This window comes from Brachyhypopomus gauderio, unplaced genomic scaffold, assembly GCF_052324685.1.
Source record: "Brachyhypopomus gauderio isolate BG-103 unplaced genomic scaffold, BGAUD_0.2 sc173, whole genome shotgun sequence".
In the NCBI taxonomy this organism is placed as follows: domain Eukaryota; kingdom Metazoa; phylum Chordata; class Actinopteri; order Gymnotiformes; family Hypopomidae; genus Brachyhypopomus; species Brachyhypopomus gauderio.
The window spans coordinates 44,462-70,000 of NW_027506994.1; the positions used below are offsets into that span (position 1 = coordinate 44,462).

The following is a 25,539-nucleotide window of genomic DNA, read 5'->3' on the forward strand; positions in this document are numbered from 1 at the left end:
GACGTATGACCTCGTAGTCATGTGCCCTAACAACGGTTAAAATTTTATGAAGATCGGTCAAAGCGTTGCTGAGATATGGCTGTTTAAGTAAATTTGGCCACGCCTTGGAGCTATTGATTGACATGTGACAACCAAACTGTATGCAAATCTCAAAATGTTTTTAAGCAACTTTGATAATGAGACTCTCCTGAATATTTTGACACCAAGCTTGTGGTGATCCGATGAAAAACCAGGGACTAGTACAAAAAAGTAGGTTTTGCATATTATGCAAATTAGCAAAAAATCTAAGTAGGCGGAGCTTAATGGTTCTTGAGGCTTTTTTGTTTGGCTTGAGCCAAGGAATCCATCAGAAGTGGAATTTTGTTTCTAGGCCCTACGGTTTGAGAGATATGGACCAAAACGCAAAATGGTGCGCTATAGCGCCACCATCAGGCCAATATGGGTCTCTGTACTTGTGCTCGGTCTTGCAAAGAGACTACACCTTTCTGCCAAGTTTCATGGTTGTAGGATGTATGCCGTAGGCTGTAGTTACAGTTTTAGATTATTATCTAAGCAATTATAATTGCCAATATAGCCGCAAGCGGCAATTGGCGGGTTCACACACGAATAGGCTTCTTGGTCTCAATAGGCAGAGGCCCAAAAGGTCCTTTAGACCCTAAATGTGAAAAAGAAGCTGTTTGAGTGGAAAAAATGCACAAATAAATCAATGTGCAAAAAAAGGTTCAATTGGGGCACTAAAGGCCCAAAAGGATCAAAATAATGTGTATTGGCAAAATGATTCAGATCACAGAACTAAATCACATGCTGAGATCAGCTTTGTGTGTGTTTGTGTGGTGTTTGATGTAATAGTTTTCAGTCAGTTCCAGAATATGGCCACTAGATGGAGGCCAAGTACTACCATACTGATATCTCATTAATCTCAGTAATGCAATATGACATTTTGGTGACTTAAAAGGTTCATTTCTGGTCAGCCTGTGTACTTTATGTAAAAAAAAAGATTCAGTTGAGGCACTAAAGGCCCAAAAGGATCAAAATAATGTGTATTGGCAAAATGATTCAGATCACAGAACTAAATCACATGCTGAGATCAGCTTTGTGTGTGTTTGTGTGGTGTTTCATGTGAGCAATAGTTTTCAGTCCGTTCCGATGTTTGGCCACTAGATGGAGCCCAAGTACCACCATACTGATATCTCATTAATCTCAGTAATGCAATATGACATTTTGGTGAATTAAAAGGTTCATTTCTGGTCAGGCAGTGCACTTTTTGTTATAAGATGCAATTGCAATGTTATAGAACTTATTGATCTGGATCATACAAGACCAATTACTTGTCTGTATTCTGCATAACAAGATTGCAGCATGAGTTTTTATGTTTTCTTAGGTTTTTGGGTAGTGTAGTGCCCCCGACAGGCCAATTTGAACCAAACTTGGCATACCTCACAAGGACTTCAGGATATAAAAGCCTTTCAAATTGGGAGTTGATTGCATACATGGTTTATGAGTTATAGCAATATAGGTCATATATGGCATGGCCACAATGATATAATGGGAAAATGGACCAATCAGAAAAATAAAAATCCAAAATTTTTTTAATCCCTTTTTACCTACAGAGTCTACTGATTATGCTCATAGCAATTTTGCCATAATTGGATCAAATTCCTATGACTAGTTTGTAAATAGCTATTTTCAAACAATTGATGAATGTGACAAAAGTATGCATTTTTTAATAGGACTTGTAATTGCAAAGTTGTCAGGTCTACTGCAAGGAATAAAAAGAAACAAGTTGCATGTTCCTAAGTGAAAATTTGGAGGAGTTATGCATGATTTTCACAAATAGCGCCACCTAGTGGCCAAATGTTTCAAAACTGCACAGCATGATACATAGTCCTGAGATATGCACAGTGGTGAGGTTTCATGTTGTTTGGCCAATGGTAAGTCTGTCAAATGGCCAATTAATTCAAATAAAAATTAATTGGCTCATGGCGGCCATGTTTTTTGAGTGATGATGTCATCATTGTGTGTCTTGATATCACTTGGGCCCCTGATGATGCCTGTAAAGTTTTGGCTTGATGTGACTAATGGTTTCTGAGATACAGTTTTTCCCATGTTATAGCGCCCCCTATTGGACAATCGTGGCCAGCTTTGACCTATGACCTCGGAGTCATGTGCCCTAACAAGTGTTAAAATTTTATGAAGATCCGTCAAAGCGTTGCTGAGATATGGCTGTTTAAGTAAATTTGGCCACGCCTTGGAGCTATTGATTGACATGTGACAACCAAACTGTATGCAAATCTCAAAATGTTTTTAAGCAACTTTGATAATGAGATTCTCCTGAATATTTTGACACCAAGGTTGTGGTGATCAGATGAAAAACCAGGGACTAGTATAAAAAAGTAGGTTTTGCATATTATGCAAATTAGCAAAAAATCTAAGTAGGCGGAGCTTAATGGTTCTTGAGGCTTTTTTGTTTGGCTTGAGCCAAGGAATCCATCAGAAGTGGAATTTTGTTTCTAGGCCCTACGGTTTGGGAGATATGGACCAAAACGCAAAATGGTGCGCTATAGCGCCACCATCAGGCCAATGTGGGTCTCTGTGCTTTGGCACGGTCTCGCAAAGAGACTACACCATTCTGCCAAGTTTGGTGTCTCTGGGCCTTACGGTCTAGGCTGCAGTATGCGTTTTATGCGGAGAAAAATAATAATAATAAGAAAGAAAAAACCCGACAATTACAATAGGTTTCCCACACTACGTGTGTGAACCCTAAATATAGCCGCAAGCGGCAATTACGGGGTCCAAGCGCAGGGTATGGGCACCATCTGGCACGCCTGAGATGCGTAAGCATGTGTGTGTAATCATTGGGTAGGTATGGGTGAAGCAATGTGTATATGAAACCTATAGGTAGGCCATTGCATGTGTGTGCATGTGTAAGAAAGATGTAGGGGTAATTCAGGAAATTCTAGTATAGCGCCACCTAGTGGTGCAATTCCCGTCATACTTGAGTATGTCTTAGAGGGTGTGTAGATGAACATAATATGTGAGTTTCATGTTGATTGGCATATGATAAGCTTGTGAAATGTGAACTGAAAGCTGATTGGTCGATAGCGGCGGCCATATTGGACATATGATGGAGCAGGTCAAGGACCTGTGTCATAGGTGCATATAGATGATGCATACCAAGTTTGGAGTTATTTGGCCAATCGGTGTGGGCAGGAGAGTTTTTTGGCTGTTATAGCGCCACCTAGGTGTGCATGTCTGCCAAAATGTATGTGCCGGTCTAGACACCCAATAGGTACATGTGTGTGAAATGTGGAGTGAATACATGAAGGTATGCCTGAGATACAGCAGAATATGTGGATTTTTGGCGAAGGAATTTTCTACGCTTGACTTGTGATGCATGTGGCCAAGCCCATGTGCAGAAATGTGCACTTTGGCTCCATAACAATTAAAGTTCAGACTCTTGTGAGCGCCTGGATACCACATATGTGCATATATGTGAAAAATCCAGGGACTAGTACGCGCTCAAAAATGTGAGCAAATTTGCATATTATGCAAATTAGCTCGACATGTAAGGGGCGGAGCATATGGCTTCAATGGAACTTTTTTTAGATGAGCTCATGCCTGATCAGATGCAGTTTGAATTTTATCTCTAGGACATATGGTGTAGGAGAAACACCTGTGTAAACTTTTTCATGCGTTTGAGTGCGCTGTAGCGCCACCTATGGGCGGATCGTGCTGACGTGTTGCACCTGAGTAGCGGAGAGGAGTACTACAAGTTGGCCAAAGGAGAAGTCTGTAGGTCTTACGGTTTGGGCTGCACAACGCGTTTTAAGGCAGAAAAAAAATTGGCATATGAAAAGCTTGTGAAAGGTGTACTGAAAGCTGATTGGTCGATAGCGGCGGCCATATTGGACATATGATGGTGCAGGTCAAGGACCTGTGTCATAGGTGCATATAGATGATGCGTACCAAGTTTGGAGTTATTTGGCCAATCGGTGTGGGCAGGAGAGTTTTTTGGCCGTTATAGCGCCACCTAGGTGTGCATGTCTTCCAAAATGTATGTGCCGGTCTAGACACCCAATAGGTACATGTGTGTGAAATTTGGAGTGAATACATGAAAGTATGCCTGAGATACAGCAGAATATGTGGATTTTTGGCGAAGGAATTTTCTACGCTTGACTTGTGATGCATGTGGCCACGCCCATGTGCAGAAATGTGCACTTTGGCTCCATAACAATTAAAGTTCAGACTCTTCTGAACGCATGGATACCACATATGTGCATGTATGTGAAAAATCCAGGGACTAGTACGCGCTCAAAAATGTGTGCAAATTTGCATATTATGCAAATTAGCTCGACATGTAAGGGGCGGAGCATATGGCTTCAATGGAACTTTATTTAGATGAGCTCATGCCTGATCATATGCAGTTTACATTTTGTCTCTAGGACATACGGTGTAGGAGAAACACCTGTGTAAACTTTTTCATGCGTTTGTGTGTGCTATAGCGCCACCTAGGGTCGTATCGGGCTGGCGTGTTGCGCCTGAGTAGCGGAGAGGAGTACTACAAGTTGGCCAAAGGAGAAGTCTGTAGGTCTTACGGTTTAGGCTGCACGATGCGTTTTAAGGCAGAAAAAAAAAAATAATAATAATAATAATAATAAATATAGCCGCAAGCGGCAATTACGGGGTCCAAGCGCAGGGTATGGGCACCATCTGGCACGCCTGAGATGCGTAAGCATGTGTGTGTAATCACTGGGTAGGTATGGGTGAAGCAATGTGTATATGAAACCTATAGGTAGGCCATTGCATGTGTGTGCATGTGTAAGAAAGATGTAGGAGTAATTCAGGAAATTCTAGTATAGCGCCACCTAGTGGTGCAATTCCCGTCATACTTGAGCATGTCTTAGAGAGTGTGTAGATGAACATAATATGTGAGTTTCATGTTGATTGGCATATGATAAGCTTGTGAAATGTGAACTGAAAGCTGATTGGTCGATAGCGGCGGCCATATTGGACATATGATGGTGCAGGTCAAGGACCTGTGTCATAGGTGCATATAGATGATGCGTACCAAGTTTGGAGTTATTTGGCCAATCGGTGTGGGCAGGAGAGTTTTTTGGCCGTTATAGCGCCACCTAGGTGTGCATGTCTGCCAAAATGTATGTACCGGTCTAGACACCTAATAGGTACATGTGTGTGAAATTTGGAGTGAATACATGAAAGTATGCCTGAGATACAGCAGAATATGTGGATTTTTGGCGAAGAAATTTTCTACGCTTGACTTGTGATGCATGTGGCCACGCCCATGTGCAGAAATGTGCACTTTGGCTCCATAACAATTAAAGTTCAGACTCTTGTGAGCGCCTGGATACCACATATGTGCATGTATGTGAAAAATCCAGGGACTAGTACGCGCTCAAAAATGTGTGCAAATTTGCATATTATGCAAATTAGCTCGACATGTAAGGGGCGGAGCATATGGCTTCAATGGAACTTTTTTTAGATGAGCACATGCCTGATCAGGTGAAGTTTACATTTTGTCTCTAGGACATACGGTTTAGGAGAAACACCAGTTTAAACTTTTTCATGCGTTTTTGTGCGCTATAGCGCCACCTATGGTCGGATCGGGCTGGCGTGTTGCGCCTGAGTAGCGGAGAGGAGTACTACAAGTTGGCCAAAGGAGAAGTCTGTAGGTCTTACGGTTTAGGCTGCACAACGAGTTTTAAGGCAGAAAAAAAATTGGCATATGAAAAGCTTGTGAAAGGTGTACTGAAAGCTTATTGGTCGATAGCGGCGGCCATATTGGACATATGATGGTGCAGGTCAAGGACCTGTGTCATAGGTGCATATAGATGATGCGTACCAAGTTTGGAGTTATTTGGCCAATCGGTGTGGGCAGGAGAGTTTTTTGGCCGTTATAGCGCCACCTAGATGTGCATGTCTGCCAAAATGCATGTGCAGGTCTAGACACCCAGTAGGTACATGTGTGTGAAATTTGGTATGAATACGTGAAAGAATGCCTGAGATATAGCAGAATATGTGGATTTTTGGCGAAGGAATTTTCTACGCTTGACTTGTGATGCATGTGGCCACGCCCATGTGCAGAAATGTGCACTTTGGCTCCATAACAATTAAAGTTCAGACTCTTCTGAGCGCCTGGATATCACATATGTGCATGTATGTGAAAAATCCAGGGACTAGTACGCGCTCAAAAATGTGTGCAAATTTGCATATTATGCAAATTAGCTCGACATGTAAGGGGCGGAGCATATGGCTTCAATGGAACTTTTTTTAGATGAGCACATGCCTGATCAGATGAAGTTTACATTTTGTCTCTAGGACATACGGTTTAGGAGAAACACCAGTTTAAACTTTTTCATGCGTTTTTGTGCGCTATAGCGCCACCTAGGGTCGTATCGGGCTGGCGTGTTGCGCCTGAGTAGCGGAGAGGAGTACTACAAGTTGGCCAAAGGAGAAGTCTGTAGGTCTTACGGTTTAGGCTGCACGATGCGTTTTAAGGCAGAAAAAAAATAATAATAATAATAATAATAATAATAATAATAAAAATCGGAACAATTACAATAGGGTTCCAGCACCGGTGGTGCTTGGACCCCTAAATATAGCCGCAAGCGGCAATTGGCGGGTTCACACACGAATAGGCCACTTGGCTTCAATAGGCAATAGACCCAATAGGTTCTTTAGACCCAAAAGAAGCTGTTTGAGTGGAAAAAATGCACAAATAAATCAATGTGCAAAAAAATGTTCAATTGGGGCACTAAAGGCCCAAAAGGATCAAAATAATGTGTATTGGCAAAATGATTCAAATCACAGAACTAAATCACATGCTGAGATCAGCTTTGTGTGTGTGTTTGTGTGGTATTTCATGTGAGAAATAGTTTTCAGTCCGTTCCGATGTTTGGCCACTAGATGGAGCCCAAGTACTACCATACTGATATCTCATTAATCTCAGTAATGCAATATGACATTTTGGTTAATTAAAAGGTTCATTTCTGGTCAGGCAGTGCACTTTTTGTTATAAGATGCAATTGCAATGTTATAGAACTTATTGATCTGGATCATACAAGACCAATTACTTGTCTGTATTCTGCATAACAAGATTGCAGCATGAGTTTTTATGTTTTCTTAGGTTTTTGGGTACTGTAGCGCCCCCGACAGGCCAATTTGAACCAAACTTGGCATACCTCACAAGGACTTCAGGATATAAAAGCCTTTCAAATTGGGAATTGATTGCATACATGGTTTATGAGTTATAGCAATATAGGTCATATATGGCATGGCCACAATGATATAATGGGAAAATGGACCAATCAGAAAAATAAAAATCTAACATTTTTTTACTCAGTTTTTACCTACAGAGTCTACTGATTATGCTCATAGCAATTTTTCCATAATTGGATCAAATTCCTATGACTAGTTTGTAAATAGCTATTTTCAAACAATAGATGAATGTGACAAAAGTATGCATTTTTTAATAGGACTTGTAATTGCAAAGTTGTCAGGTCTACTGCAAGGAATAAAAAGAAACAAGTTGCATGTTCCTAAGTGAAAATTTGGAGGAGTTATGCATGATTTTCACAAATAGCGCCACCTAGTGGCCAAATGTTTCAAAACTGCACAGCATGACACATAGTCCTGAGATATGCACAGTGGTGAGGTTTCATGTTGTTTGGCCAATGGTAAGTCTGTCAAATGGCCAATTAATTCAAATAAAAATTTATTGGCTCATGGCGGCCATGTTTTTTGAGTGATGATGTCATCATTGTGTGTCTTGATATCACTTGGGCCCCTGATGATGCCTGTAAAGTTTTGGCTTGATGTGACTAATGGTTTCTGAGATACAGTTTTTCCCATGTTATAGCGCCCCCTATTGGACAATCGTGGCCAGCTTTGACCTATGACCTTGGAGTCATGTGCCCTAACAACTGTTAAAATTTTATGAAGATCGGTCAAAGCGTTGCTGAGATATGGCTGTTTAAGTAAATTTGGCCACGCCTCGGAGCTATTGATTGACATGTGACAACCAGACTGTATGCAAATCTCAAAATGTTTTTAAGCAACTTTGATAATGAGATTCTCCTGAATATTTTGACACCAAGGTTGTGGTGATCCGATGAAAAACCAGGGACTAGTACAAAAAAGTAGGTTTTGCATATTATGCAAATTAGCAAAAAATCTAAGTAGGCGGAGCTTAATGGTTCTTGAGGCTTTTTTGTTTGGCTTGAGCCAAGGAATCCATCAGAAGTGGAATTTTGTTTCTAGGCCCTACGGTTTGGGAGATAAGGACCAAAACGCAAAATGGTGCGCTATAGCGCCACCATCAGGCCAATGTGGGTCCCTGTCTCTATTTCTCTCATTGCACACCTGCTGCACCTTGCTGGCAAGTTTGGTCTTTCTGGGCCTTACGGTCTAGGCTGCAGTATGCGTTTTACAGGGGGAAAAATAATAATAATAATAATAAGAAAAATCTCAGCAATTACAATAGGTTTCCCACACTACGTGTGTGAACCCTAATAATAAGAAGAAAGAAAAAACCCGACAATTACAATAGGTTTCCCACACTACGTGTGTGAACCCTAATAAGAAAAATCTCAGCAATTACAATAGGTTTCCCACACTACGTGTGTGAACCCTAAAAATACCAGGTTTACGTGTTTTTATTTTCTAACATGAGCTAAAGCACAGGGTAGACTCAAACGACAAGAGTTTACAACTTCATTTTCAACCTTTTCAGCCCTGGTGCGAATGTGATCCTCACACGTCCCTGGATTCACCAGTTACAACTACAGACACACTAGAAAAAAATCTTGTTTCTTATTTTATGTCACCGTTAACTACACGGGGTTGACGCGAACTTAAATAGGTAGATAGATGGGCCTATTATCACAAGAGCTTGTGGTTAGATCTGACAGTGTTCAACGCTGTAGCGAACGGCAGTAACTTTGTTTTACCGCAAAACATGAAAACGATTGAAACCATTAATAACCCAATTAAATCCACCCAATAAAAAAATGTACGATCTGGTAAATGTAGTGGTAAATGTACGATGTGGTAAATGTAGTGGTAAATGTACGATCTGGTAAATGTAGTGGTAAATGTACGCTTTTCTGACTTGTCCGCGGTGTAGCACTAGGTCCTGCTTCTCGTCCCGCTTAGCAGTAAATGAATAACATGAATGAAGAACGTTCGTATGATTGAACGCTATTTGGCTTCTATGAAGGTTCTGGGCGGAAACTGCTGGCCACTGTGTCATTGAAATTGCCGATTTCGGAAGTGCTCTGTTTGCTTATTAAGTCAATATGATAATTAAAATATATAGGCTACATATAATCTCCCGACACCCCCCCCACCCCCCAACAAAAAACTCACCGGATCTACACGATTCACGTAGGTCACCCTTTTCAATTTCGCCAAAAGGTGACAGATTATCATGCCTGTTTCAGGATCTGGAAGGTCTCCCACCCCCACCCACGTTCACCCACTCCCAACCCCACCCACCTTGACTTTGGTTCGCTTGCCCCCAGCCTTCTTGGCTGCCTGGTCCTTCATGGTGCTGGTGATTCGGGGGATGACCCTGCGACCCTGTGGGGTGGGCCTGGTCTCGTCCTTCATCTTCACCGCCTTGGTCCTGCCCCCTTTAACCTTCACCTGGGTCACGCCCTCCTGGGCCTCCTTCTCCGCCTGCTCCAAACGCTACACAACCAAACGGCACCAGGTCAATCAAACACACACACACCCACACACAATTTTGAGTCTGTGAAAGCAGCAAGACTGCGAGATCTGCTGTAGAAAGTGTGTGTGGTGTAAGTCTGTAGGTGAGGTCTGTAGATGACGTAGATAATTGGGGCCATGGTTACCTCAAGCTCCTCAGTGAAGGCAGCCAGATCCTCCTTCCACAGGTCAGCAGGACTCTTTTTCTGCAACACATTCAACTCGGCCAGCTGGGGGGGGGGGGGGGGGGGGGGACGACGACACACGACAAAGAGAGACACAGAGAGAGAGAGAGAGAGAGAGAGAGAGAGAGAGAGAGAGAGATAGAGAGAGAGTGAGAGAGAGTAACAGTTAAACACCAAAATTACTTTGGTAGGTCATCTCTCCATCCTTCCCTCTTCCTCCAGTCACCTTGGCATCTCTCTGTCTGCACAGATCTTCCTTCTTCTCTTTGGTGAGGAACCACATGGGCATGGACAGGAGGTAGTTATAGTCAGGCCCAGTGGCCTCTTCCTCACGGCTCTTCTCCTCCTCTTCCTCACCAGTCACCTCCTCCTCCACGTCCTACGGTCACAAAGGCCATAGCTTTTAACACACATGGGCTGCTGGAGAGAGCTCCCACCATTACAAATCAACTGGTGTGCATGCCAGACGGGCCCACGACTACGGGCGCAGCAGTCCTGCGTGTAAGTTAGGGTTGTCACGGTACTAAGAATTACAACTTTGATAAGATACTTTAAAAAATATTGAAATTCGATACCACTTTCGATACCAAAGTCAGATACTATGCTCATTTCCGTTTTAAAGCCTTTTTATTATTTTTTTTTATAAACAAATGAATATTGTATTTTGTTTCACAAATGTCAAATAAATAAAAGGTGTAGTCCCTACCACATTAAAACAGAAAAATAAATAATTGCACATTTATATAAATTAACAAATAATAGTAGTGCACTCTGGAATTCACATTTAGAAGTCAAAAAAGGCTAGTGCAAAAAGTGTATTTTAGGTATACTTTAAACAACTTTAAGTAACTAAAACTTCAGTATTAAGAGGTCAGTATTCATGATTGATCTGTTGTAGTACGATCATTCTTTTTTTTCTCCCTGTATGGTGTCACACTCCCGGCTCTTAAACCAATATGACAAACATTTGCTAGGATACCATAATCGCACACAATCTTTTATGCTGTAGTAATACTAGAAATGGGAATAATCACCAACCTCTTGGAATTCTTTGTACAAATTTGCATGCCGGTCCTTCAGGTGTTTGGCCAGATTCGTTGTGTTAAGCTAGGTTTATACTTTCGGGAGTGACCATAGTGTGGTAGTATAAAGAAACACACCTCAAAAACAGGGGAAGGAACATTTACCTGACAAATTTTAATGTTGCTTTGTGTTTCAGGTTTGAAAAGTGCTGGAATTTAGGCTAAAGTACTTGAAAATGCTTGAAATTGTAACTTCATTTCACAACAAATATATTGTGAACAAATGAACAGTTCTCTTGTATTACGTTAACAAATACAAGCCTCTTGTAATTCCAGGACGAAACATGAGAGAACATGAAGACGTAAAGATTGGGCGTTTTGAAAATAAACCACCATTAAATAATGTGATTAAAAATTGAATTATTTCGAGTACATGTATAAATATTTAACTTAATTAAGTTTAACGTGCTGAAAAATATTGAAATGGACCTTGAACGTGACGTACAAGTGCTTGAAATCCACATTGTAAAGGTGTATGAACCCTGCAAACATGACTTTGTTAATTGAGGCCACCGTGATTACGTCATTTTCGCCGCGCGGACCCTTGCACCGTTCGCGTCGCGTCAAGTATATAAACCAGGCTGTAGTGCCCTTCGTTGAAATGTTCCGAAAGCACCGGTTGCAAACTGGCTTGTTCATGTACCTCGGTTTTCCATCTGTATCTGAAACCAAAGTATTTCCTCACAGCACTTCTGCTGCTTCCATATTTTATCCATATTATATTCCATATAATTCCATATTTCGCTCCGCAATATTGCTTGTATTAGCAGCCATCCTACACGGTTTCTTCTTATTCTGCAGAGAGGAGGCAAGTAGGGATGCACCGAAATGAAAATTCTTAGCCGAAACCGAAAACCGAAAATGAGGAAACCAAGGCCGAAAGCCGAAAACCGAAACACCGAAATACATTATGCCAATTATTAGTAACATTGGATTTATGACTAACCTCACTAAAATCAAGGCATTGCTATTCAAAGAATAAATCAACTACAAAATTTGATTTGTAAATATTTATTTAGCACTGACATTACAGTAATGCATATTATAAAATAAAATGAGTGGTGGGCCGTTAACGGCGATACCGCTGACAACGGCCGACCACTAATTAAATTTAACTCGCTTGCAGACCGTTTTTATCCGAGAGGATAAATATATGTATTTTATACGAGTTAAATTTAATTATAACTGACTGGCCTGAAAGATAAATATAAATTCTCTCATAAAAACGTGACGTGAGTTGCAACAACATTAAACAGCTCAGGTAAACACACTTCTGAGAAATGTTGTCTGCTCGGCAAAACATAACGGGGCTCAATGTGCTCTATTAGCCTACGAAATCCCACATCCTCTACGACAGAGAACGGCTGATCGTCTAAGGCAACGAGTTCCATAATTTTTGGTGTAATGTCCTTTTGCCTTGGCGCCATCACTGGAAAACTTTTTTGCTAGCTTTATCCAAATAAACACGTGCAGGTGGCGATTTTTGCTTGCGTCATCACAACACATTGTTTCGGCCGTGTTGTTTCGGTGATGAAAGTATTTCGGCCGAAAACCGAAAATGCAAATTTAAGCCATTTTGGCCGAAAATTTTCGGTGGCCGAATTTTCGGTGCATCCCTAGAGGCAAGCACTGCACTGTTGTACACGCACACTGCCCCCGTGTGGCACTCTTTGGAAATACTGCTCTTAAAAATAAAAATAAATAAAAAAACGCACTCAGTCTTATAGCACCTAAGCAAACTGGGTATTGTACCGTTTTTAATGACGAAGTATCGCAATACTACTCTAGTATCGGTATACCGTGCAACACTAGTGCGAGTGCGGGTTGCGGTGCGGGTACCTTCTCCTGGGCCTGCTTCCAGACCTTCACGGGGTCCGAGTCGTAACCCATCTGCTGCAGCATGGAGATCAGCTCCTTCTTGGGTTTGTTCTCTACGAAACAGAGACCGAGCAGAGGCATTCAGCAGTTACGTTCAACCCCTTCCCACGACTCTCCAGGGCTGAGAAGTAATCACGGTGTGTGGCCAGTTTTTCAGAACTACAGTAAGAGGCAGGGTGGGTGGGGCGGTGTTTTCCTCACCAATGACCAGCGTGCCCTGGATCTTCTCCAGTATGAAACGCGCCTGATTGGACAGCCGGGAGCTCTCCGCTCCCAGCATGCCGAGCAGCCAGTCCTTCCTGAGGACGTAGTACTTCAGTCGCAGCTCGTAGAAGTCCTTCAGAATGTCCTGCACAGTCTCGTATTTCTTCAGACCACCCGCGTGGTCGAACAGCACCTACGCAGATGAGCCAGGGGGAGGAGGGGCTTAGAAGGGGAGGAGGAGCTTTGGAACTGTGGGCTCCCATACATCCTCAGAGGAGTATGCGTACAGTTCAACACCTGAACTTGTCGTCACGAGTGTAGCAATGGATCAGAAGATTGTTATTAAAACGATGCGTGTGTGCGGACACGCGTGTGTAGCAGTGTCCTGTCCATACCATGGAGTTGCAGGTTAGGGGGCTCTGAAGTTTGAAGACCTTGTGAAGGCCGGCTGCTTCCGCCTCTCTCAGCCTCTCCTCCGTCATCTTAACCAGGAAGCGCACAGTGGTGTCTGTGTGGTACTCCTTATAGTCGGTGATCAGAGCGGGCGCCTTCTCCGAGCCGTTCAACATCACCTCCAGCACGCTCTCCTTGTAGGTCTGTGGCAGACAGACACAGTTAGCACACTGTCTCTCTCTCGGGGAGACCCACCTGGGTGTGAGTGTGTGTAGACCTGAGCTAGGTGAAGATCCATCTGGGTGAGTGTGTGCGCCACACTCTCCCTCTCAACCTACACCCCCACCACAGTGCTGGTCCAAAACTGCCTTTCTAGAGGCAAGACCCAGCCAGGTGGAGGTCCCCACATCCACCACCACCACCTGCCACCGCGGCACTACTGACCTGAGTCCACATCTTCACGGGCAGCTCGGAGATCTCGATGGTGGTGGAGTCGATGATGGCCACCTCACCACTGTTCATGTACTGGTTGGTGGCCACCTCCTCGATGGAGCCCCTGAAGCCCTTGTAACTGGGCAGCTGTGGGGAGGAAAATGCAGATTTAGAATGGCGTCACTAGAAGACACCCCACCTGACCGACCAGTCAGGGCGTACGGGAAACAGGAGTGACCGCTCTCACCATGTGCAGCGGCTCCTCGCCATTCAACATGCGATGGATGTTGGCGACGATCTCGCGGACGTCGAAGTTGGGAAGACGGCTGGCCCAACCGGTGCCGATGCCGTCTGCGCCGTTAGCCAGCACCAGGGGGATGATGGGAATGTACCACTCGGGCTCTACGCGAATGTTATCATCGTAGTTGGACTTCAGCAGGTTGTCGTCCACGGCGGGAAACAGCAGGCGGGCAAGAGGGCTGAAGAACGGGCAGTTAGAGAAGAACACTGAGCGTCTAATAGAAATCTACATGCTGGGGTGTTGGGCAGACATTTCACATCCATTCACCAGCCACTGTGTTACACACACACACACACGATTTACCCAGTTAATTACAAGCATCAGAAACAACAACCACCCCCAGTATGTGTGTGTGTGTGTGTGTACCTGAGCATGGTGAAGATGTATCTGGGGCTGGCAGAGTCTTTCCCTCCGTGCAGTCTTGTGCCGAACTGACCGAGCGGCTGGAGCAGGTTCAGATTGTTACTGCCCACAAAGTTCTGTGCCAGGCCAACGATGGTCATCATCAGGGAGACCTGAAGGGCAGCACACACATGGTCAGAAACCAGGAGAACTCTCTTGTGTGTCTCCAGAGGAGAGAGGAGAGAGGAGTCACCTCTCCGTGATGGTACGCAGACATCTCAGCCACAGAGCCGGCCAGCTGTGCCACCTTCACCTCACGCTTGTCGTTACGCTTGAAACAGCAGAACATCACCTTCCTCTGTCCAGGCTTAAGACCTGAAACACAGCAGTGAGCACCAGTCACAGCAACCAACCGAATCAGCTGCAGACATGCTGACAACGATATGCGTGTGTGTGTGTGTGCGTGTGTGTATGCAAGCAGATGTGTGGTGTGTTTCTAACAGGACTCACCGTCCACCAGGCAGGGGATGGAGCGCTCGTTATCAGAGTTGGAGAACAGCACCAGCTCCTTGTTGACAAAGTCGTGGTACGTGAGTGACACCGTCGCCTTACCGTACAGATACTCCTGCTCAAAGAGGACAACACACACTGACCACAAGACCAAATGACCATACACATGGCACTGACAACAGGTCCGCGCACGCACGCACGCACCGCTCACCCACCCACCCACCCACACACACCTCTGGCAGGTTATGCTCGCGACGCTGTCGTCTGTTGGACATGAAGTTGGTGAGCCACTCCTTCCTCTCCTCCACCTTCTTCTTACTAAAGGCCTGAAGGAGGGAGAGGGGGAGAGAGAGAGAGAGTGTATGTGTTAAATGAGAGGTGTACAGTCCAGGGAAGAGTGTGAAGGTAAATTAATTCATTGAAAAACCATCTAGGTGACACCACCTAATTATACCATCTAATTCCAATTTTAACTGCACAATAAGATTAAATTAAAGGGAAGGCTAGCCATTTAACTCAATTAACAGTAACACTAAATTGTCCATCTTTCAACTATATTACCATTGTTATAATCCCTCTTTGAACTACAAGATTTAACTGACTGACAGCTTTCCAGCAAATGCTGCATGCGGGTAAAATCTGGAATGTAGCGGTGAGGGTGGGGTTATCAAGGAGTGGGTGGGGTTATCAAGGAGTGGGCGGGGTTATCAAGGAGTGGGCGGGGCTACCAGGGTGATGGCCTCGTCGTCAGCAGGGCCCGAGTACTTGAAGGGGATGCGATGTCTCGTCATGTCAGAGAAGTACTCTTTAGCCTCTTTAGCCGTGCTGGTACCCAGACCTGTGGAGGAGAGGGCGCACACACACACACACACACACACGTCCAGTTAGAAACCTATTCTAGGAAACACACGGATAGCGACATGTCCTCAAAATAACAAGCGTTAGATTTTGCCAAACACTAAAGCCACAGTCACCACCCAGACGTGTGTCAGCCCATCACCGTACGACGTGAGACAGACATGAGGCAGGGATTGAAGTGTATGCTTACGTGTGGTGCTGGACTACCACAGGGGTCTGGGACAAACCTTTGTAGTATTTGACCTTCCACGATTTGATGTTGCTTTGCTTGTCCTTCCACTCAGTGAACTCTGGGATGCTGTAAAAGGAGAGTTCCTGTTTCTTATTGGACACCTACGGGGGAGCAGCACCAACATGAGTTTAGTAGGTCTTGTAATGTTTAGTCCTTGTTGCAGAAACAAGACAAAACACAGGATGGTAAAACCATGCTGAACTGTAGCTGGTATTAAAACATAGAAGCTGAACACACACACACACACACCTTAATAATAGGAGTGATGAACTCCTCCAGGAAGTTGTGCCGTAGGAGTGAGGGCCAGTTATGGTGGATGAAGTTGATAAGGAGTCCCTTAATGTGAGAGCCGTCCTGATCCTTAAAAGAAACAAGACGCCCGCAGTTAGAGCGCCCGCAACACACACACACACACACTTCATTCACATTAGTAGTCTGTGGCACACACACACACCTGATCTGTCATGATCATGAGCTTGCCGTAGCGCAGGCTCTTGAGGGAGTCGGGGTCACTGTAGTTCTTCTTGTACTGCAGACCCAGGATCTTGATGATGTTGTTGATCTCTGCGTTGTCCATGATCTGCAAAGACAGGTGCAGTGTTTCACACAAGTACCCCAGGGGGTGGGGGAACTGCCCCGGCATAGGGCAATCGCTCTGCACAGACCTGTTTGTGAGAGGCCTCCCGGACGTTGAGCATCTTCCCGCGAAGCGGAAACACCCCGTAGCGATCACGGCCCACCACGCTGAGGCCCGACACCGCCAGCGTCTTGGCCGAGTCACCCTCAGTCAGGATCAGGGTGCAACCTCCAGAGTTCTTACCGCCTAGACGCCGCACACACGCAGACGCTTGTGTAAATACTTTTTGCTACCATACATAAAAATACCTTCCAAAATGAGTCGTGTAAACACCACCACTGACACCACGGAAATAGATCAAAAGCGTTGTGGCAGGAGAATAGCTGAAGGTTAGAGGTCAGGTTCAAAGAGGGCAGTCTAGGCTAAGACTCGCTGAAGAACGACCATATTAGGGCAGTAGCTCTGAAAAGCAGGACAGAAGGCAGGATTGTCTCTAGCGTGACCAGCAGGAGTGGCGTGGTGCTGTGGATACACCCACCTGCGTCGTTAGCGTCGTCCAGCTTGGGTACACCCTTAATCTTGGTGTGCTTCACGGCAGAGCACTTCTTATTGAGCTGAGTCTGGGCCTTGAACTTCACCCAGTTCATCACGCTATCCACAATACCACAGCCGTTGGCCTAGAGAGAGAGAGAGAGAGAGAGAGAGAGAGAGAGAGAGAGAGAGAGAGAGAGAGAGAGAGAGAGAGAGAGAGAGAAAAAAAACAGTTAAACACCAAAATTAGTTTGGTAGGTCATCTCTCCATCCTTCCCTCTTCCCTCCATCAGTGATGGTTCCACACAGCAGTCACGGCTGTTATTCGGCCTGCATGGAGCACGCTCGCACAACCCTAGAGATCATGTTGGTATCACCTCAAACACCCTGTATGAAGGACCATGACACGGTCACCTTGGCATGTTAAAAGCGTGTGTGTTTGTGTACAGTGAGGAAAAGTATTTGAACACCCTGCGACTTTTGCAAGTTCTCTCATCAAATTTTCATTTTAGGTGCATGTCCACTGTGAGAGACATCATCTACAAAAAAAAAAAACCCCTGAAATCACAGTTACTGCTGCAAATAAGTATTTGAACACCTGCCGATCAGCAAAAATTCTGGCCCTCAAAGACCTGTTAGTCCGCCTCTAAAAACTCCACATCCATTTATAATTCTAAATTATAAGCACCTGTTTGAGGTTGTTAGCTGCATAAAGACACATGCCCATTGCACACAATCACTAACATGGCTAAGACCAAAGAGTTGTCCAAAGACAAAATTGTAGACCTCCACAAGGCTGGAAAGGGTTACGGGGCAATTGCCAAGCAGCTTGGTGAAAAACGTGTTGGAGCAATTAAAAGAAAATGGAAGAAGCTAAACATGACTATCAATCTCCCTCGGACTGGGGCTCCATGCAAGAAAGGTGAGGAATCAGCCCAGAACCACACCATCCCAAAAACACCATCATATCATGGTTCTGGAGTAGCCTAGTGAGTCTCCAGACCTAAACCCTATACAGGGCTCTTGCACCATTTTAAAAGTCAAATTTAATGCTTTTTAAGACATTTAAAGACCTCAATACATATAATAATAAGACCCAAAAATGTAAAAAAAAATTTCGGTTTTCAATTTATTCACTCCCACATTGGAAATCAAAACTTAATGTTTGCCATTTGTCATCAACAATCTTTTCAATTTTGTTCCACTGGGATGCAGAACAGAGCCAGCATAAGACACATAAGCTGCATTACATTAAACAACACACTGACTTGCATGTAGAAACCATACAGAATTATAAAATAACAAGTAAAGCAGTCTGTGTTGTAAATAAGCAAAAAAAAAGTCCTCAAAACAGCTTATCTGCAAAACAAAAAATCAACTAGCAACAGATATACCCCTTAAACTCTGACCTAATGTGTTGCGAATAGAACAATGGTATACAATTTCAAACACGTCGTAACGTTACTTACACTGAAATGTCTCAACATGTCCTCGGCTCTCGAGTGACCCATAAACTCCGATCCATAGTAGCGGGAGATGACACTGTGTGCCCGTCTCATCATCAGTAGTCCAGAACCGCAAATGAAGGTCCATCTGTTTACTCTTTGTCGTTTTATTCATGCTTTCGTCAAACATAATAACATACGGCTTCTCACTAACGCTGCGCGATAGTTCCTTCTTGATGAACGAAGCGATGCCATATTTGGCGATATATGCAGTTTTATTTTCACCACAGCTGAATGACTTTGCAAGCTGGGAATCGGGGAACATGGCAGCAAAGACTTCACTTATCTCCTCATTAGATTTAAATGAATTGTGCCTTGTTACAGTATGGAGAACCCACATTACCTCTGCCTTCTGGGTCTCTGGTGGTGAAATAAAGCTTTTAATAGTCGCCTGAGAGGTGGCCTCTGAACTTGCAACATTAGGTGCAAACAATGCAGGGATTAGCCCGGACTTGCTAGAGTTAGCTGCTGCCATATACCGCAGGTGCTTTCTTCCCTTCATGTGCGACTCGACAGCTTTGACGCCCATGGTCCCTAAAGAAAACGTTTTTTTTGCTAAATTTGCACATTGCCTCATTTTTGTTTTCGGCTGGTTCCAGCCACATCTTAAATACATCATCTTCCATCCATTTGTCGTTGAATTTACACTTTCCCATCCTTACATGTATCACCGCTCACCTCGACAACCGCGAAATGTCACGTCGCCCGACGTCAGGCGTCTATCGCGAAAGTACCATAAAACGGTTATGCGCGGGGGCTCTCATTTTCTACAACTTCTTTGTACAAAGTTAATTAATCAAATACACACTATTAGATGCTTTACCACTGTGCTTTTGCCATCGGCATTAAACTCACCATCCGAAACTTTAATACCTACAGCAAATTTACGGTGAATTTAAGACAATATAAGACCTTAATTAATGAGATTTTAATTTAAGACATTTTAAGACTTTTTAAGGACCCGCGGGAACCCTGCTATAGAAAATTTTTGGAGGGAGTTCAAACCCTGTGTTTCCCAGCGACAGCCCAGAAATCTGGCTGATCTGTGGAAGATCTACGTAGAGGAACGGGCCAACATCCCTGCTGCCGTGTGTGCAAACCTGGTGTGTGTGTGAGACAGACCTGCTTGATGAACTTGTCGCTGAGGGTGCAGGTGGAGCCAAAGTTCTTGTGCTGCAGGGTCATGTTCTCTTTGGTCTGAGAGTCGAAGCTGGGGTTCTCAATCAGGCAGTTCACAAACAACCATATGTGGTTCTTCACCTGGGGAGGGAGGCGCACACACACAAATATATCAAAATACATCAGAATAATGTGTAATGTGCACGTAATAATTTTTTGTGCATATAATACAGCACTTTTGGACAACCATTTCCAGGTCAAAAGCACAAGGGTCATGCAGTGGTCAGTCAGGCATCGTACTCCACCTGGAAGGGTTTGACCGCTACACCCGCCTTGTTCTTCTTCTTCACCACCTCTATCAGTTTGGACACAATCTGGTCGCACACGTAGTCCGTGTGTCTACCACCCTAAAACACACATGCCCACACACACGGACAAAGGCCATCAGCAGGAAAAAAAAAAGTCTAATTCTATACAGCTCAATTTCCTCTTAACTAAAACACGACTTCCAAAACCAATCATCTCAGGCAGTTAACCTGCATGCATGTACACACACACACACACACCTTGGTGGTGGCAATGCTGTTAACGAAGCTGACTTGCTGGAAGCCTTTCTCACTCATGGTGAGGCACACCTCCCAGCGCGGGTTCACCACCTCATGCACCACGGTGAGGGGGGAGCCCGTCTCATCTGTCCTGTCCTTCACGTACAGGTCCACGTAGCTGCGGAACCCATTCACCTGAGAGAGACACACAGACACTAAACTACTGCCTATAGGCACTCTCAACGTTCGGAAGGGGAACAATGCTTCGGCCTTTGATGGAGAGGCAGGCTGCACCAGCTGATGGAGGGACCTCCACCCGGCCCTGCCCGAGAGCTACGCCACTCTTAGCCTGGTACTCACGGGCAGCCGGGTGCCATTGAGGAAGACCTTCACGCCCTTGGAGGAGCCGGCGATGTCGTAGGCCCGGCGCGTCATCAGTGCCACTGTGTCCCGGTCCAGAGTCTGCATCTTGAACTTGGCCAGGTCGGGGCAGAAGGTGATGCAGGTGTAGTCGTCTCCGCTGAATGGGCGGATGGCTGCCTCACCTGCACGACCCATGTTGTTGTACCATGTCTGGAGACACAAATGTAGATGGAGGCCATTTACGATATCATACCCCGCACACATGGCACATTATAGCCCACACACTGGTGTCGCCTCTCACCTGCTTGAATGAGGACTTGGATTCCCGGCAAGCTGTCTCCACAACAAACTTGGTGCTGAAGATGTTGCACAGTTTGGCGCCGTATCCATTACGACCACCTATATAGGTAGATAAAGATATATATATATATATATATATATATATATATATATATATATATATATATATATATATATATATATATATATATATATATATATATATATATATATATATATATATATACACACACACACATATGTGTGTGTGTGTCACAGGGCAAAGTCCACAATCCTACAGGAGTAAACAGCAGGTCAAGTTCTCTACCTGTGACCTTCTTTTGGTCGTCGTCATAGTTACTGGAGGTGAGCAGTTGGCCAAAGATGAGTGCGGGCACATACACCTTTTCCACCTTGTGCTCCACCACAGGAATGCCCTTCCCGTTGTTCCAGATGCTGATGGAGTTGTTCTCTCTGCAGGGGCCAACAGGTGGAGAAACTCACTCACAGGCTCACAGGAGGTTCAGCCAGACTATATGGCTGGCATATGTATCTGCATTTTCACTACAACAGTCGCTTTGTGACAACAACTGTTGTAAATAGCACTATAGAAATAAATGTGTACGTTATACACACTAGGCTTGTCACGATACTAAGAATTACAACTTCGATACAATACTTCAAAAAATATTGAAATTCGATACCATAGTCAGATACTGTGCTAATTTTCGTTTTAAAACCTTTTTATTTTTTTATAAACAAATGAATGTTGCTTTGTGTTTGAAAATGCTTGAAATTGTAACTTCATTTCACAACAAATATCTGTCTGACTGAACAGTTCTCTTATATTACGTTAACAAATACGAGCCTCTTGTAATTCCAGGACCAAACATGAGAGAACGTGAAGACGTTAAGATTGGGCGTTTTGAAAATAAACAACCATTAAATAATGTGATAAAAAAGCGAATATTTTCGAGTATATGTATAAATATTCAACTTATTCCAACAAACATGCGACGTTAAAATCATATCTGTATCACGTCGGTCAGTCCAGACCCATTTTTGCATGTCTGGTGGACGTTCAAAACTGGTTCAAAATCTGACAGTGAGACTAGGACCTTAACCTTAACTTAACATGGACGTCTATGACGAGTTTTCTATCTGAACGTCTGACTAGGACCTTTATTGGATGTCAGTGGACGTGCAAAAACTGCAACTGAACGCAGTAATAGACGTTCAAAAAAGACGTCGCAAACTTTCATTCTGGCATTTCAGTGGACGTCTTTTGAACGTCTGACAAAGTGTCTTTGCTCGTGCTGGGAAATATTGAAATGGACCTTGAAAGTGACATACAAGTGTTTGAATTCCACAATGTGTATGGACCCTGCAAACATGACTTTGTTCATTGTGCTGAAGCGCGGCGCACGCGAGGTCGTGCACTTCTCGAATTTTGTAACTTCGCGCGCGCCACGCCTCAGCGCAATGAACAGTCATATTTGCAGGGTTCATACACCTCTATAAAGGTGGAATTCAAGCGCTTGTACCAATATTTCCCAGCACATTAAACTTAATTAAGTTAAATATTTATACATATACTCTAAATGATTCGAAATATTGAAATTTATCACATTATTAAATGGTTGTTCATTTTCAAAACGCCCAATCTTAACGTCTTCACGTTCTTTTCAGGTTTCGTCCTGGAATTACAAGAGGCTCGTATTTGTTAACGTAATACAAGAGATCTGTTCAGTCAGATAGCTATCTGTTGTGAAACGAATTAGTTACAATTTCAAGCATTTTCAAGTACTTTAGCCTACATTCCAGCACTTTTCAAACCTGAAACACACTGAAACACAAAGCAGCATTAAAATTGGTCAGGTAAGTGTTCATTCCCCTGTTGTTGAGGGGTGTTTCTTTTACACTACCACATATAGTTTTGGACAACACTGCAAAGCGGAAAGTATAAACGCCTACACCGCTCGCGGAGTCGAGCGCTATGGTCACTCAACCAGGCTTTAGCGCCCTTCATTGAAATGTTCCAAAAGCACCGCTTGCAAACTGGCTTGTTCATGTCCTTCGGTTTTCCATCTGTATCTGCTTCGAATCCAACATCACTGCGTTTGCTTTAGCTGCCATTTTAGCATTACAAACTGTCCTGTGCATTACGGCAGCTTGGGTGGGTCAAACGAAAGCGCATTTTATGTAAAAATAATCGATACTTAAGAGAAACGAGTATTGTACCGTTTCAGAATGTTCAGTATCGATACATATCGATTTTTTGACAACACTAATACACACTACCAGTCAAAAGTCAGGACACACCTAGTTTATTTATTTTCTACATGCAAAATTTATGTACTTTATGAGGAGGCAATTAAAAGTCACTTAACTATTTATTTGTGACTTAGAAGCAAATTTAAGCATAAACCATTAGCTAAAAATGTCTTTAAAACTATAAAGAACATACATTCAGTCAGCTGTGTGCAAACATTTGACTGGTAGTGTATGTTTACTAGTGATATAGATTTTGATTGGTTTTTGTGTCCCATAGCAAAAAATTGCTTGTCCAGTCAGTTGAACAACAATTCTTGACTAGACTGCATGGTAAAGAACACCACACAACACTCACGGGTCGATGTTGATCTTAATACAGTTCATGTTGTTGTCTCTCTGCTTGTTATCTGCAGCATTGACTGTGAAGGGAAACAAGAATTAAGTTCCATCTTCGCAAGGCAGCGACAGCTCTCAACGGCACAAGCACACCATCACATCCTAAATTCAGCACAGGAAGTGAAACCCAAGCTAGCCGTCGTACACCATCCCTGGTTCTCCTGCATCAATGTGGACTGGAGGTTATTCACACCTACCCAGGATTTCGTCAAAGATCTTGTAGAGGCCAGGAACAAAAGTGATGTCTCTGCAGTTCATTCCAACATCTTTATCAAACACCCACATGGGCTGAAAGAGAGGGGGGGCAGGGATTGGTGTAAAACCAAATCTCTGTTAACCAGCTTGTATGCAGAACCAAAATAAGGAAAGATTTAGATTCCTACAGTTCCACACATTGCAATGAAATAATGAAACAACTTAAAACCTCGTTATATAGTGTGCTCGTTATAAACACTGAGGGGTGGCCTCGGTGGGCCTACCTGAGTGAGGGGCTCCACGGAGCCGATGTATGTGTCGGGCCGGAGCAAAATGTGCTCCAGCTGAGTCTTCTTCTGGTAGATGCGCTCCACAGAAAGTCTCTTGTCATCCTTCTTGGGCTTGTTCACGGTCTTGTTCTCAAACAGAGACTGAGGAAGAACACGAGAGGAGATGGAGTTTCACATTCTCGACTGCCTGCGCTTCTAGGGCTGCGGACACTCTGAAGACACACTGGACAGTATAAGCTAACCTTGTTAACTAGGAGTCAAGTTGCGGTGATTTAATATTTTTATGTAATATATATATATATATATTTCTATATAATATATATATAAACTTCAAGGTAAAACCAACAAAGCCTGGTTCACTAATAATTTGGTTATCTAGCTAATGCGGTTAACTTTTAAAGTGCTCTATAAATAAAGTTGAAGTTGAACTAGCATTACACAGGACAAACGCGTAGTAAACGAGAACACTGGTTACGGTAATGTAGTTAAGCAGTTAGTTCGTGAGTGAGTTATTTAGTTCGTGAGTGAGTTGTGTAGTTCGTTATTTAGGCAGTTACCTTCAACGGTCCGTCCACGGAATCCATTTTTCAGGATAAACTCAGTTCGTCGGCTCAAGATTAGTGACTATCTCACCTAATCTTAACTCGCGTTTTAATTCAGACACTGTAAAAGTGCGATTGAAACGTTTAATATCGTACAAAATATTTCGACGTTTACCCTCTTGCTCTCCTTGAGCTATTTATCAAACTACGGTCAGTAAGCCTCTCCGCCGCTGGCTAACGTTACTTTGAAATTTTAAACAAGAAGCGCCGCTTCCTCCCGCCAGCGGTGAACAGCCAATCAGCGTGAAGAGAAGGTTGGGCCGGCTGCGTCATTCACGTCAAGCTCATTTGCATGTTCCTCATCCAACGAACTAAATCTACGTTCACATGCAATGTAGAACATGTTACTAAAACTGGATGTACAGTAATTATATACATACAGTATATATGAAGCACTTTGCGTGCACAGCTGATGAAGGACCTCTATCCGAAACGCACTGTCTCTGGAAACTTTGTGTACTTCACTACAATTTTTAATATCTCTAATATATAATATTTTAAAATACAAAAGATTTTTAATTCAGAAATGTTGGCCTACTGAAAAGTATGTACAGTAAATGCACTCGGGGCTCCTTTTGCACGAATTACTGCATCAATGCGGTGTGGCATGGAGGCGATCAGCCTGTGGCACTGCTGAGGTTTTATGGAAGCCCAGGTTGCTTTGGGAGCAGCCTTCAGCTCGTCTGCATTGTTGGTTCTGGTGTGTCTCATCTTCCTCTT

At 43.7% G+C, this 25,539-nt stretch overlaps 2 protein-coding genes across 2 annotated transcripts in view; one reads left to right on the top strand and one right to left on the bottom strand.

Annotated features, from left to right (window-relative positions):
• Positions 1 to 25,023, bottom strand: part of top2a (DNA topoisomerase II alpha) — a 38,061-nt gene extending 13,038 nt beyond the window's left edge. Inside the window, exons 1-28 of the mRNA XM_076994994.1 lie at positions 24,775 to 25,023; positions 24,212 to 24,358; positions 23,930 to 24,020; positions 23,692 to 23,755; positions 21,391 to 21,536; positions 21,085 to 21,182; positions 20,781 to 20,993; positions 20,442 to 20,615; positions 20,181 to 20,282; positions 19,879 to 20,016; positions 17,259 to 17,397; positions 16,809 to 16,966; positions 16,598 to 16,723; positions 16,393 to 16,503; positions 16,139 to 16,244; positions 15,782 to 15,891; positions 15,287 to 15,379; positions 15,054 to 15,168; positions 14,797 to 14,918; positions 14,568 to 14,716; positions 14,148 to 14,379; positions 13,913 to 14,047; positions 13,471 to 13,671; positions 13,073 to 13,268; positions 12,833 to 12,924; positions 10,138 to 10,290; positions 9,873 to 9,956; positions 9,514 to 9,708 (exon numbers count right to left, since the gene is read on the bottom strand). Coding sequence (XP_076851109.1) covers positions 9,514 to 9,708; positions 9,873 to 9,956; positions 10,138 to 10,290; positions 12,833 to 12,924; positions 13,073 to 13,268; positions 13,471 to 13,671; positions 13,913 to 14,047; positions 14,148 to 14,379; positions 14,568 to 14,716; positions 14,797 to 14,918; positions 15,054 to 15,168; positions 15,287 to 15,379; positions 15,782 to 15,891; positions 16,139 to 16,244; positions 16,393 to 16,503; positions 16,598 to 16,723; positions 16,809 to 16,966; positions 17,259 to 17,397; positions 19,879 to 20,016; positions 20,181 to 20,282; positions 20,442 to 20,615; positions 20,781 to 20,993; positions 21,085 to 21,182; positions 21,391 to 21,536; positions 23,692 to 23,755; positions 23,930 to 24,020; positions 24,212 to 24,358; positions 24,775 to 24,801 — 3,717 coding nt within the window. The 5' untranslated portion in view covers positions 24,802 to 25,023. The remainder of the gene's footprint in view (positions 1 to 9,513; positions 9,709 to 9,872; positions 9,957 to 10,137; positions 10,291 to 12,832; positions 12,925 to 13,072; positions 13,269 to 13,470; positions 13,672 to 13,912; positions 14,048 to 14,147; positions 14,380 to 14,567; positions 14,717 to 14,796; positions 14,919 to 15,053; positions 15,169 to 15,286; positions 15,380 to 15,781; positions 15,892 to 16,138; positions 16,245 to 16,392; positions 16,504 to 16,597; positions 16,724 to 16,808; positions 16,967 to 17,258; positions 17,398 to 19,878; positions 20,017 to 20,180; positions 20,283 to 20,441; positions 20,616 to 20,780; positions 20,994 to 21,084; positions 21,183 to 21,390; positions 21,537 to 23,691; positions 23,756 to 23,929; positions 24,021 to 24,211; positions 24,359 to 24,774) is intronic.
• Positions 25,024 to 25,383: 360 nt separating this feature from the next.
• samd14 (sterile alpha motif domain containing 14) overlaps positions 25,384 to 25,539 on the top strand; it is a 9,926-nt gene continuing 9,770 nt past the window's right edge. Inside the window, exon 1 of the mRNA XM_076994996.1 lies at positions 25,384 to 25,539. This exon is cut by the window's right edge and continues 220 nt beyond it. The gene's annotated coding sequence lies outside the window, so the exon portion shown is untranslated.